Source organism: Pangasianodon hypophthalmus, chromosome 29 (assembly GCF_027358585.1).
Source record: "Pangasianodon hypophthalmus isolate fPanHyp1 chromosome 29, fPanHyp1.pri, whole genome shotgun sequence".
In the NCBI taxonomy this organism is placed as follows: Eukaryota; Metazoa; Chordata; class Actinopteri; order Siluriformes; family Pangasiidae; genus Pangasianodon; species Pangasianodon hypophthalmus.
This window is the reverse complement of record NC_069738.1, coordinates 2,036,726-2,051,128: the sequence shown is the minus strand read 5'-3', so window position 1 is coordinate 2,051,128 and position 14,403 is coordinate 2,036,726. Positions and strand designations below refer to the sequence as shown.

At 38.5% G+C, this 14,403-nt stretch overlaps 1 protein-coding gene across 2 annotated transcripts in view; it reads right to left on the bottom strand.

Annotated features, from left to right (window-relative positions):
* Positions 1-2,201: 2,201 nt before the first annotated feature.
* Positions 2,202-14,403, bottom strand: part of il2rb (interleukin 2 receptor, beta) — a 13,568-nt gene continuing 1,366 nt past the window's right edge. The window contains exons 2-10 of one of the 2 annotated variants that reach the window (XM_026910133.3): positions 12,967-13,041; positions 12,729-12,846; positions 12,241-12,295; positions 12,039-12,129; positions 10,583-10,716; positions 10,181-10,427; positions 8,938-9,013; positions 8,001-8,085; positions 2,202-6,147 (exon numbers count right to left, since the gene is read on the bottom strand). In XM_026910133.3, coding sequence (XP_026765934.2) covers positions 5,467-6,147; positions 8,001-8,085; positions 8,938-9,013; positions 10,181-10,427; positions 10,583-10,716; positions 12,039-12,129; positions 12,241-12,295; positions 12,729-12,846; positions 12,967-13,036 — 1,557 coding nt within the window. In that variant the 5' untranslated portion in view covers positions 13,037-13,041 and the 3' untranslated portion in view covers positions 2,202-5,466. Of the gene's footprint in view, positions 6,148-8,000; positions 8,086-8,937; positions 9,014-10,180; positions 10,428-10,582; positions 10,717-12,038; positions 12,130-12,240; positions 12,296-12,728; positions 12,847-12,966; positions 13,045-14,403 lie in introns of both variants that reach the window. The other variant, XM_026910131.3, reaches the window with a different exon arrangement.

Genomic DNA, 14,403 nt, shown 5'->3' with positions numbered 1-14,403 from the left:
CTCATCCTACTCTCTCTCTCTCTCTCTCTCTCTCTCTCACACACACACACACACACACACACACACGTAGGTGGAATTTTGGCTCAGTGACACACATTTCATGGATCTGTCAGTTTGATAAAGTGCTAACACACACACACACACACACATACACACACACATACACACAGCTGTTTTGCTTTAAAACTATAGGCTAGTGCATTAGATTTTCTTTGACTTGTGTAACTGTAGTAACTGTAGTAACTGTAATTACTTCCTGTGCTTGAAATAATTTATGTAACTGCAATAACTTTATTAAAAGTAGTGTATTATATGTGTGTTTAATCCACACAAGGTCATACACACCAGAAATACACCAGGAGTGAGCATATTAGTGTAGATAATACATTTCCATTCCCTAACATGTTCAATACTTAGTTTTCAGTAATGATTAATTAGTTGTACACTACTGTGCAAAAGTCTCAGCACCCTAATTTTTTTATTTACTTATAATAATTTTGTCTTAAATGCTCATTTTATGACTTTTGCATTATTAGGTCAGTAAAAAAAAAATTTTAGATTTCCAAATATTACTTTTATGTCAGTAAAGAAAGCAACATATTACATAATAAACCACTTTTCAGAAGAAAAGATAATGATGTCTATCAGAGATTAGCAGATTCTCCAACATGCTCAACTCATTTCCTTATAAAACTGAGATTACTGATGCATTTTCCAAATGCAATAAGTCACAACAAATATTGACTGTTTACTGCTCTGTATAGAAGTTTTTTTTTAATGTAGAACTGTTTAATTTCATTTTTTCAAGGCATAATATATTCACTTCAGCCAAATTTCCCCACAGATCTAATTGTGCAGCATTTATTTATTTATTCATCACTGTCTGGATCTGTGGCTTAAATTTGTAGTTATTATGTTTATGTAATGTTTAATGTATACATTATTAGGTCTGTTAAGGCTCGATGAATCCACCCGTGTGTGTGTTTTATGCTTTGCCAGTTACGTTAAAGTTAAAATTCAATGTTGAAAATGTACCTCTTGTATCTTACAATTTATCTACAGAACACATAGTAAGAAAGAAAGTTAAAAAATGTCATGAAGGTGCATCTCGGAAGAAGACACCAATCCAGAAGATGGGATCAAATCAGCAGAAAAGACGAACTGTAGTCTGAAAAGAGGTTTTGCCCTTAAACTGAGCTGAAGCAGGCAGTGTGTGAGGTGTGTGTTAAAACAGAGTCAGAAAGAGTGTGTGTCTGAGCATAATGAGAGAATATAAAAGAGTTTGGTTATAAATGTAAAAGGTGGATACACACATTATTAATGAATATATATACATATATAACACAACATAAAGGAGTTGCAAACTTACAAATGATGTCATTTTGATATACTCGACTGTTTTTGTAATGACAAAGGCACATCGGTACAAACTAACACACTAAATGGCTATTTGTTGCTGTTAAGGAATCACTGTCTTCCCCAATTTGTCCTAAGGCTGTACAAGCTTAACCATATTAAGGAATATTAAATATAGTATATACTGTATTATTATTATTATTATTATTATTATTATTATTATATGAATTATACCTATATCTTTTTATTAGCATATATGATATCTATTTACTATTCCTCCCTATATTTATTAATAATAATAATTCATATTCTTAATGCTATATACCATGTTGACCTCAAACATGCACTCAAGTGCAAAAGTTTGTACACCCCTGGACAAAACAAAGATTTTTTTTAGGGGAAAAAAAGTAATTTATACCAAAAACACAGTGTGTTAGGAGTAAACTAACAGAGAGTTTTATATATTTATGAATAGCAATAACCATACTACTATATTTTATATTTAAATTACAGTAAAGCTTAAATATAAACACAAATATAAATGTGGTAACGGATATGAATGGTCATGCAGGTTTCGCATTTCTCTCTCTCTCTCTCTCTCTCACTCTCGCTCTCACTCTCGCTCTCTCTCTCTCTCGCTCTCTCTCTCTCTCTCTCTCTCTCTCGCTCTCTCTCTCTCACTCTGCATCTCATGGCGAATGGAACGGAAACTGCAGACACGTATAAATGTCACACCACACGCTAGTGCAGGGCTACACGCAAACACACTCGCACCTTGACCTTACACATACACAACACGCACACACACACACACACTCCCTCACACATGCACTTGACCACAAGCCACTTTTTAAACACTCCTTACACACATCATTTATTTTTGTATGAAGTGAGAAATATGAAGTACACAACATATCAAAACAGCATATTAAAGAAATAAAAAGAAAGAAAAGAGCAAAAAAGTATGGTCGTTTATTTGATGTTTCACTAATGACACATTCATTCTTCGTCATATTATACAGTATAGAAAATCTAGAGAATAAATTTAGGGTTCGTTTACACAGGACAGCTGGATACTGCTGAAAAAAATTACAATACAATCCACTGGAAAAATGTTTAACAGTTTCCATCAAATTCATGAAGAATTTTCTAGTTACTATTAAATGTCACCAGAACCAATATGTCACGCTATATGTCCAAAAGTATGTGCACCCCTGACCATTACACCCATATGTGGTTCTTCCCCAAACTGTTGCCACAAAGACAAAGTTGTAAACACACAATTGTATAGAATGTGTTTGTGTGCTGTGGCATTACAGTTTCCCTTCACTGAAACTAAGAGGCTGAAACCTGTTCCAGCATGACAATGCCCCTGTGCACAAAGCGAGCTCCATGAAGACATGGTGTGTGAAGGTTGGAGTGGAAGAACTCGAGTGTCCTGCTCAGAGCCCTGACCTCAACCCCACTGAACACCTTTGGGATGAACTGGAGCACCGACTGAACCCCAGACCTCCTCGACATCCCAACATCAGCGCCTGACCTCACTAATGCTCTTGTAGCTGAATGAACACAAATCCCCACAGCCACGCTCCAACATCTAGTGGAAAGACTTCGTAGAAGAGTGGAGCTTATTATAACAGCAAACACAGGGGGAATAAATCTGGAAGTGTGATGTTCAACAAGCACATATGACTGTAATGGTCAGGGGTGCACATACTTTTGTAATTAGTCAGAAGGCATTGATTAATTTTCTATAACAGCAGCTCTGACAGTAGCACAGGTTTAATATTAATGCGCTTGTTCTAATATGTTATTTTTTCTATAAACTCCACATAAAAATAGTTTTGTAATGTCCATTACAAAGTGAACCCTTATAGAACCCATGAAGAACCCTTGAAGTGCCACAAGCTAAATGTTAATCTCCTGATTGGTTCTTGGTTTTAAGAAATAAATTGGTTTGTACCACATTCCCAGTTAATACAGCAAAAGAGCTGTTTCATTAGATAGTTATAGGTTCTTAATTATGGGTTTCCCCAAAATAGAGTTCTACTTGGAACCTTTTTTGATAGAATGATTTGTTGTAGGGTTCTACATGGAACCTTTAAGGGTTTTAATCTTTAAACAGAATACACAGCTATGAGAGAATATATATATTTATATGCAAAATGAGAACATGTTTAAACAGTCTTACAAAAAAATGATAAAGCATCTAAATAAAAATGAATATATTAGTATTAAATATAATATATGTCTGTCGATATCTCTTGCTTCATACGTCATAGATTGCGTATATTTGCTTTAATCCAAATCCAACTTACTTTCAAATCTGTAAAAGTAAAACATGAATGCTTGTGCGTCTGTATCAACCACATGTTCACGCGAGTGGTGCCAGCCAATCAAAACAGTCATGGAGAAACAAGAACACACACTCGCTACGTCACTGTTTACTGCAAGCAATCTGTTTCCATCACCATTTATACAAAACAACATCGATCTTTTTCTAATATTTAGCCTTGGCCAGGAATCCAAGAGGACATAACTGTCAGGAAGGACGGCCTACTTCTGTTTCCTCTGCTGATCTGAGAAATGCTAGCTTTATGTAAAGAACAGGGCTGTGAAATCAGAGGAAGCATGTATTAGCCTTTTACTGTCCTGGAAGAAATCTAGCTAGATGACTATGACTAAATTATGAAAAAGAAATGAGCATAAAAACATGTGAACTGGGGAAAAACACCTCATATGTTTTAATGCTTTAAAGTAAAGGCAGCACACTGAATCACTCACTAAATTAAACTTAGATCTTTCAGCTCAAACTAGAACCCTGAGATATTTAATTTGTCCTCTGGGTCAAGTTTTCCAAAAGCATTGCAGCAATGGTATCGCAAGCATCACACTGAACGCTCTGTCTCTGTCTCCCAGTTAAGAGAAAGTGTTTGAGATGGTTTTGGGAAACTCAGCCTCATGTCTGCAAAACTCAGAGGAATGAGAATAGAGCTTTCATAGCATTGGTTACGAATGAAGTTGAAGAAATTAGACAAATTTGGCATGAGATCGTCAATGTGTGTGCGCGTGTGTTGTGTGTGTGTGTGTGTGTGTGTGTCTGAGTCAGGACAATCTCATGGTGTCCACTAGCAGCCAAAAACCAAGAAAAACTGGAATACACACAGCTCAAAACATAGGTGGAACAAGCTGTATTCCTATACAGTAATAATAATAATAATAATAATAATAATACTGAAGGTTAGCAACGTCGCATGGTAATGATGAGATAGGAGTCCACGTGTCTGGAAAAGTCACGAGTCTTTGTTTAGCACAGTTATCGGTTAAACACACTGAACACAGGAATATATGACATCAGATGAAAAATGAAGGATAGTTAAAATTGAAGTGAAAATGTTACTGTCTTTTATACTCTGCAATAACAACAGCAGACTTTTTGCAGAAGAGTCTGCTTATAACCCTGCAATCACAAATTGTTATACATTTGTTGCTAGTAGGTGTCCCTGACTTGAATTTCCTGCTGGTTGCTGCAGTTTCTCAACTACCTAGTGTAACACGTGATATTTCCTTCAACAACAGCCAATAAAACAGTTTCGATATCTATAATATACACAAGCGAACTGAAATTTGTTCTAATTAGTGACTTGGCAGTGTTTATACTCTGATTTATGTTAGCTAGCTTCACTTTACACTCTGGGACAAACAGTTAATGCTCTAACTAAAATTCACAGATCATTCCTACAGAGGACCTTTCAGAGACTGAGCAATTGTTTTAAATTTTACGTCCTGATATACTTGAAGTTTCAGTTTGCAACAAGTCAGATTATGTTTTAATAGGGGAAAAAAAGAAGTGTCCTAATTGTCTCACACTCCCATTGATATTCATCACACTGCCTCACTCCTTATGTATATGAAGCTGAACTCTGCCCCACCCACTTCACTTTGCCAATGGTCACTACATGTCCTGACACTGAAAATCAACTCTTGCTGTAAATGAATGAGAAATTTTAACCACGATGGAACAAATCCACACCACATGGGATAAATTTGGAAGCAATTTGCAGATTTGTCAAATTTGTTATGATTCGAATTTAGTTGTGGAACATGTGATCAGATGGATTTGTTGCTGTATTTCTGCATCTCCTTCAGGGTTAAATAGCCACTGCTGCACGGCTGCACCACCATGGACGAGGGTCGAACCACAGCGCCATCCAGAGACTCAGCGTTTGTACTGATCCCAGAAGATTCAGGCTCCTCTTGCCAGGGTGTGAGATCTGCAAAGGATGGTGGGATGGTGATTCTTGCACTCTCCGGCAAGGACAAAACAAATGAGACCAGGTGCTGCATGTTGACCCCGCTGCATTCCTTCTTCTGTCCTTTTCCTGCGTCGTCTTCTTGTTCTTCCTCATCAGCCTCTTCTTTTTCTGCTTCCATGCCGAAGCCGGAGTCCGGGCTCGTCGGCGCTGCCCCCCGCAGACGCTCGTAGGACATGCTGGACTCGAGGGCACCACCTTCAGGATGGTAAGTGAAGTAGACGGGGCAGGAGTCCAGGCACACAGAGCCTGGCTGGTGCTCACTGTAGAAGTACCCCATGTTAGAGACGCCGGACGAGACCTGACTGCCAACACTCATTTGCTGTTGCAAAACCGTGTGATTAGCATAGATGAGCACTGTGTTGCCAGCCAGAGGGTCATTCCATGCTTCAGTGACTTCATCAACGGGAGAGATTTCGCAGTCATTTGAGTGAGAAGGGAGGAACAAAGAGGTCGAGTGCTGAGGACCCAGCCATTCCTGTGGGGAAGAAAAGCAGATCTGTATCAGAGGCTAAGCCAGAGGTACCTCAATTTGGATTGCATTCCTGTAGAAAATGGTATTGGGTCAAGAGTGAGGTGAGATATGTAGGTTGTGTAATAAAGTATATTTGCCTGTCCATAAAATAATTGTAGAAAATTTTACATACAGTCAGGTCCATAGATATATGTACACTGGCAAAGCTTTTCTTATTTTAGCTGTTAACCACAATATACTGGCGTTTAAATTAAATAATGAATATAAAAAATGCAGACTTTCACATTTACATCCAAATCGGGGGAAGGTTGTAGGAATTACAGCACTTTAAGGGACCAAAAGTAATTGGACAATTGGCTGCTCAGCTGTTCCATGATCAGCTGTGTGTTATTCCTTCATTATTTCACTTAAAATAAGCAGATAAAAGCCATAGTTTTCATTTCAAGTGTGGCATTTTTCATGTGGAACTTGTTGCTGTTAACTTTCAATCTGAACTCTAAAGAGCTGTCTCTACTCAGTGAAGCAAGCCATCATAAGGCTGAAAAATCAAAACAAACCCATCGGAGAGATAGCAAAAATATTAGGTGTGGCCAAATCAGGTTTTTTGTGAGCTCAGGAGCGCCAAAAGTCCCAGAAGATCACAGAAAACAACTGTGGTAGCTGACGGTAGAATTCTTTCCCTGGTGAATAAACTGTTGGTAAGATCCAGAACACCCTCCAGGAGGTAGGTGTGTCTATGTCAAAGTCAACAACCAAGAGAAGACTTCACCAGAGTAAATACAGAGGGTTTAGCACAAGACCATTGGTGAGCCTCAAAAACAGGAAGACTAGAATAGAGTTTATGTTAGTCCAATTACTTTTGGGCCTTTAAAAAGTGCTGTAATTCCTACCGTTTTAACACCATGCACCTGATTTGGGTGTTAGTCTGTGCTACTGTGGTAGACAGCTAAAATAATGATAACTTTGTCATTGTCCAAATATTTATGGATCTTCCTGGATATAATTACACACACAGATATCGTGCAGGTTGGACCATACAGTGAAATTCCTACCTTTCATACTATATTACACATATACAACAAAATTGTGAGAAAAAGAAAATAATAAAGGACTATTACAGTTTTTTTTTGTACATTTGGTTACACACATTTCTCAATACTGGGTTTGTTTTTCAAATCTCTTCACACAGTTCTGCAGCTATATAAATGTCTCCTTATAGAAATCATATAAGAAACAATTACACGAGTTTCTTTAATCCGTTCATGTGGAGCGCACGCAGTACGAGTTCCTGTGAATGAGCTGTTACTATAGAAACGATAATGTATTAGAATGAGTGCGTTAATATAAACCTGTGATTTGCAGCTGCGCTACTGTCAGAGCTGCTGTTACAGAGAATTAATAGAAAATTAAAAATTGTGACCAATCACAGTCCCGAATTCTACAGCAGTGCTTTCCTGTAATACACTGTAAACTGTCTATATAAAAGTATAGTATATAAAGTGTGTGTGTGTGTGTGTGTGTGTGCGTGTGCGTGCATGTGTGTGTGTGTGTGTGTGTGCGTGTATGAGTGTGTGTGTATGTGTGTGTACATCCGTTACTACGTGTAGCTCAAAGGAACAGAGAAACCACGCAAGGACGTTGAGGCGCCGACCTCCAGAGAAACGAAAGGGAAAAAACCCACAGAAAACCTCAAACCTTGTATGAATTCAAGGAAAGAACTCTTACACACACACACACCAGCACACAAACACATATACACCCACGTACACACACACACACACACACACCCACACACACATACACACACACACACACACACACACACATACTCAGACTGTTCAACATCGTCAGCTCACCTGAAAGTTTCCGTTGTGCTTGCTGATAAGAGGCTGAAAGTATTTGGAGGGATCAGGAATGTGCTCGCAGCCCACCTTCATCCCACTGCAACACAACAATGATAATATTGTCCTGTATGAGCACACAGCTCAGTGTTTATAGGTGTATAATTATTGACTCTAGATCAACAGTTATTCTGGACAAAAGGTATTGGCACCCCTCTACCCTATTCATCAACTGAAATGGAGCAGCACTGAACAGACGTGATTTGGCTGGTGGTTTATCCTCAGTACAGCAGTAATTACATGGTAATGTTTGTATATATGTATGTACTGTATGTGTGTGTGTGTGTGTGTGTGTGTGTGTCTGAAACTGACCCTGATGATGCTTCGAGTTAACCTGGTCCACAAACACACAGTGGCCAGACATATGTATATGTGTATGTACAGTTTAAATCAGGGGTGTTCAGTCTTATCCATGAAGGGCTGGTGTGGCTGCAGGCTTTCATTCCAGCCACAGGAGCCACACTTGATTCCACTGTTAATCATCTTGATCTTCAATTGTCTATCAAGTGTGTCTCCTATTTGGCTGGAATGAAGGTCTGCAGCCACACCGGCCCTTTGCGGATAAGACCCCTGTCTTAAAGCAACATACACTCACCAAGCACTTTATTAGGGACACTATACTAATGCTGCGGGTAAGAGTGAAGACCCCTGGTTTAAATCAAAACACACACAAACGTACGCACATATACACACACACATACACACAAACACACACACAAATACACACACCTCAGTGTAGTCCCAACTAGACCTCATACAGGAATTTCCACATACACAAATGCTACTTACAAATATACAATACAATGTGATACACATACACACACATACACACACAGAGGCACATAGTAGTAATGTATGCAGAAAATGAACACACACTTCTCTACGCACGTACCATTTGTGTCGGTAGACGGAGAGAGAAGCGAGGATGAGGACAATGAGGATGAGCGGTACAAACCCCACCAGCATTCCTGCTCCAAAAAACAACAGCAACAACAACAATTTTACTCATTTGCTTTTTTTTTTTTTTTTTTTTTTTTTTTTTACAAGTAGTTGGAAAATTGGGCCTCGTTTATCAAGCTGGATACAAATAGATTTATTTATTCATTAATCATTCATAGGAGCATTTACACAAGAAATCTGGTGTTCATGAAAATCCCATAAAATTCAAAAAACTGTTCGTGTCCTACTCGTGCTCCTGAGTGTGTGTAAGTTTATGCGTAGGAAGCCTAACTAACATAAACCTCAGCTTGATCGACTTTAAATCATATTATTTCTCATGTATATCATATTATTTATCATGTATTAATGTACTTGTATATATGGAATACACTGTTGAGTTTAAATTCCTTATTTAAAAGACAAAATTATGAAAAAAAGTAATGGCACCATATAGATGGAGGACGGAGCAGTCTGTCTGTGTTTAGCTGTAAGTCATAAGCCTCAGCTGAAGCAAGATGTAGTGCTCACTTAATATTATTAATTTTATATATTAATAAATATTTTTATTGGCATAGAAGCGAGTCAAAATAACTTCCACTACCGTCTTTCATCCTTTATCCTGATCGTTCATTTCGTGCTCCCAGCTGTCTGTGTGCTTGAACTTTTATGTCAGGAACACCCTTTGCACTTTACTTGTGATCAGCATACACACGCAAGTACGATGAAAATCAGCCTTTCCAAAACTTTTGTAAATCTGGTTGAAAGTTTTTAGTTCAGAACACACAACTTTACTGAAAGATTGATAAACGAGGCCCATTATACATTCCTAAAACACACTCATTCATCACTACTGCTACAATCACAACACAATGTTTTGGAGAAATACTGTTTGATGGCTCTGTAAATAATAATACCCTGTGTGTGTGTGTGTGTGTGTGTGTGTGTTACAGTAAAATGAGTGTCAAAAGCTGTTAAAAAAAATACTGAATTTACATTTTCATGCTCTTTTTTCAGATATAAGTCAAGACCAGTATACACTACGTGACTATATCTAGATTTTTTTTTTAAATGGAGATGTAATACTCACAACAAGTGGCCTAAAATTCCTCTCGATTGTCTCTTATTTGATCGACTCCATTTGCAATCTAACACAAAATCAGCTCAGCTATAATCAGGATAAAAATTGTGTCATGTACCTATGACTTCAGGGTGAGAGATGATAAATGTGTTGCTCGTCTCTGGTTTGTGTGTCGCCTGTGTGTTTACGATGACCTCTGACCTCCAGGTCACGGCAGGGCTCCAGTCACTCCAGTGACCCCAGATCTGGTCCTCTTTCTTTGGGTCAAGGGGTTTCACACGCACTCGTGCCTCACACACCCCCCCACACACCGAATCACCATCCAACAGCACAAACGTGCCATCCACGCGCCTCGGCTTAACTTCCTTTATCACACACACACACACACACACACACGCAATGTCTCCCATCATAGAATACCAACCAATGTAATTAAATACTCAGACTCACACACATACACACAATCATATACACATACACTACCATAAACACACACACACAGACACACACACACACACACCTCCCAGCTCTGCTGCTTGGCTTTGACCTGCAGCTGAAACTCGTATTTTGTGATGGACTTGGGGAAGCGAGATCCTCGACTCCACGTCACGTTGTTCCCAGTAACATTCAGCTGCTCAGGAGGGTGGAGTTTAACTGTCAATCAAATCAACACCAGCCAATCATTCAACTTTTCAAAATGCTTACATCATGTTATGACTTTTTAGATATATCTTCTTTATATCAAGATTTACGGACTATTTAATTTGTCAGAACATCAGCATCACGGGAGTACTGCACTGTACCACTTCACTGTGAAATGAAAAAAATGATATCTATGATAAAGTGTGATTCCAGCAATCATAGAAGAGGCTGGATCACTAGATGTTAGTGAGCACACTTATTTTTAACTCCCATTACACAATCCAGTCTGGAATCCCTCTTTCACTCACCTGCCTAATAAACTGTTTCCTGTTAACCCTCATTGACTTCCTGCATTTGTACCACTTCATTCACTGACTGTCTTTGTAAGGTTTTGCCATTCTAGGGTGCACTTCTGGGAATTGTTTTCTCTGTTCGTTATTCCAGGTTGTTTACTTTTTAATTCTGCCCTTTATTTTGATTTTGCTCGCACTGCATTACTCGACCCCTGACTGTTTTTCACCTCTCTGGCTCGATATTAATAGTTGGAAATATTATATGGACCTGGCTGAAGCGGAAATTAAAATGGGAATTTGGTCTCCATATTTGGTTCCACAAAGTCCTATTTTTAGTCTCCACAAGTTCTCGTATTTGGTCCCCATGTTTGGTAAGTCCAGCAGTATAAATACATCACCAGAGGCTGGATCAAATGTTTCATCAGGGATGTAAAATGATACAATGCTTTTGGACACTATTATTATGACTCTCACTTTACTATTATGACTCTTTAATTATTATGACAGTCAGTAGTTTACAGACAATTGTTGCACTAGTTTTTCCACTTAATACTGTTCCGTTGTCCCGTCTACTTGTCCCGTGTATTTACCGTAACGTTTGCACTCGTCTCACGCTGACGTACTTTATGTAATCCTGTGTATTGTGCCACTGTACTGTTATTTGTTACAGCATATTTCATTCCAGTGTAAACAAGCTAAATAGAGGAATGAAAATTAAAACCGTCTGATTTGACTTGAATATCATTTATAATCACCAGCTTACTGCGATTCTACTTTTTTTATCATCAGGCAGTTTCTGTACAGACATGGTTAGGACTAAATAGATACACACAATTTCACAGGTGAGAAAAAATAGCTTTTGCAAAGTTTATGCTCAAATCTGTGCACATGCGTAGCTGAAAAATGAGACCCATAGTTTCTACAATCTCTCTTTCTAAGTATACACCCACTTCTGTTTAGGTTTTATTTCCCCAAAAAATATATTAACTGAAAATCTCAATAAACTGTTAATCATAAAACACAAAGAGGAAGAAAACACACCGTGACGGCCGGGGCGGTACTCCTTCACATTGTCCATCCTGGTCTTGTTACAGAGCACCTCCAGCATGATCTTCTCAGCGAAGCTTAATTTCTGAGAGCGAGAGAGAGAGAGAGAGAGAGAGAGAGAAGCATAAATGAATAAAATTGTCTTAAGGAGATTTTCACAAGCAGATTATGATCTGTGTGTTTATGAAATGCTCACGGGTGACATGGTAATCCAGCAGTTTCTTGTGGTGTTCAAGGAACAGCTTTTAGTTCTGTGAAACACACACACACACACACACACACACACACACACACACAATAAGTATTTCAGGTAAGGAGGCTAGTGTTGGTCCTCACAAATCCTCATATTTGCTCCCCACAAGTACAACCATTTAAGTATGTAAGTACCATATTTGGACCCTACAAGTACAATTTCAATATTTCACCACAAATTCTCACATCTGGTTCCCATAAGCCCTTGTATTTAGTCACTGGAAGTTCTCATATTTACTCCCCACAAATCCTAGTATTTGATCTGAAAAAGTACCCTTTACTTTTAGTACCCTTAAGTCCCAATATCTGGTCTCGACCAATCACCATATGTGGTCCCCAGAAATGCAATTTAAAATGTCACTAAGTACATTCACCCCTTCTCTCCTTCTAACACACACACACACACACACACACACAGTGAATATGACTCACATCAGGCCCCGATGTGTGTCTCTGGTCACCTGAAGTTGGCAGTTCTGGCCTGTGAGCCACGCAGTGTCGTTCCACAAACACGAGATGTTGGTCATGTAGTCGTTTACACAGGACAATTCTGATTTTACAAAACAGTGTTAACTCTTTTAATGTGAGAATCTTAACACTATTAATAAAACAGTGCACACACACTAACACACACACACACACACACACACACACCATGATATGCACTTACCCGAGTGTGTGAGACTGGACTGACCATCTTCAGGTAATAGAAGGAAAAGAATTAACCAGACGCTCCACATCGCTGCTGCTACACACACACACACACACACACACACACACACACACACACACACACACACGCACAAGTTTTCAGGTTTTATTTCAATATATATTACATGGTCATAGTGACCATTCCTGATACACACATACATACACACACACACCTGTGACATTATCACTGTGAAATGAACAGTTTCTGCAAAGAAGCAAGATAGAAAGAAAAAGCGCATGTTGGGGTTTTTTACCTGTGGCTGAAAATATCTCATGCGCGCACACACACACACACACACCCACACACACAGACACAGGCAACTAAATCGTAAGGCAGCAAAAACAGGACACTAAATTTGGTAAGTGCTACAACACCCCTCCTCAGAGTGTGAAGTGTGTACAACGCAGTGTGAAGTGAAGAACCTGATGACTTTACTTTCATAGCTTTTCTTGATTTCTTTTTTGTTTCTTTGGCTTTCTAATGCAGGATGTTGCATCAATCAATCCTACAACCATAGCAACAAATAACATATACACATCACTGAGGGCTAATCTTAACAGGTGTTTCTCTCTGTGTGTATGTGTGTGTGTGGGTGTTAATCAGTGCTTTTAAGTTTGTAGTCAATTAGCATAAGAAGTGACTTCTACTGAAACACACTGCATGGTTGTTGGCTCCCCACCTACACGATACGCAGAGATGCTGAGCCATTCGGAAATCGCAAACCTCTTCTTTACGGCACAGACGCATGAACAAATGCATAAACGTCACTAAATGATCATTTCCATTGACGCATGTCATGATACTGTAACTAAACAATGCTAACTACATCTAACCTTAGTCTTAACCTCAATAACCAAAATGGATTCTTAGTAACTAAAAGTCTTTGTATTCTTATTAACCAAAGTGAAATCTTTGAAATCTGACTAAAGAAGGGAATCTTACAAAGCTTAGAAACCAAAGGGGAAGCTTTGGAATCTTCTTGGAATCATCTCTGGGATCTTAATAACCAAAAAGAAATGTTATAACCTTAATTACCAAAAGCTTTGAAATCTTGGCAAACAACAGGGAATCCTGGGAATTTTAGTAACCAAAATGTCATCTGAGGAATGTTAGTATCATAAAAAGAAAATATTTTGACTCTTAAAAAAAGGAAACTTTGGAAAGTAGGTAATCAAAATGGATTCTTTGTTACCTTCATAACCAAAAGGGAATCTCTGAGATCTTAGTAATGAAAAGGCAATTGCTGGAATCATAGTAAGCAAAAAGGGAATCTTTTGAGCAAATCTCTTAGCAAATGACAGCAAATCTTTGGAATCATAGTACTGTAACCACAAGGAAAGCTTCTGGATCTTCCTACCCAAAAAAGAATCTCTGAAATCCTATTGCTATCTGAAT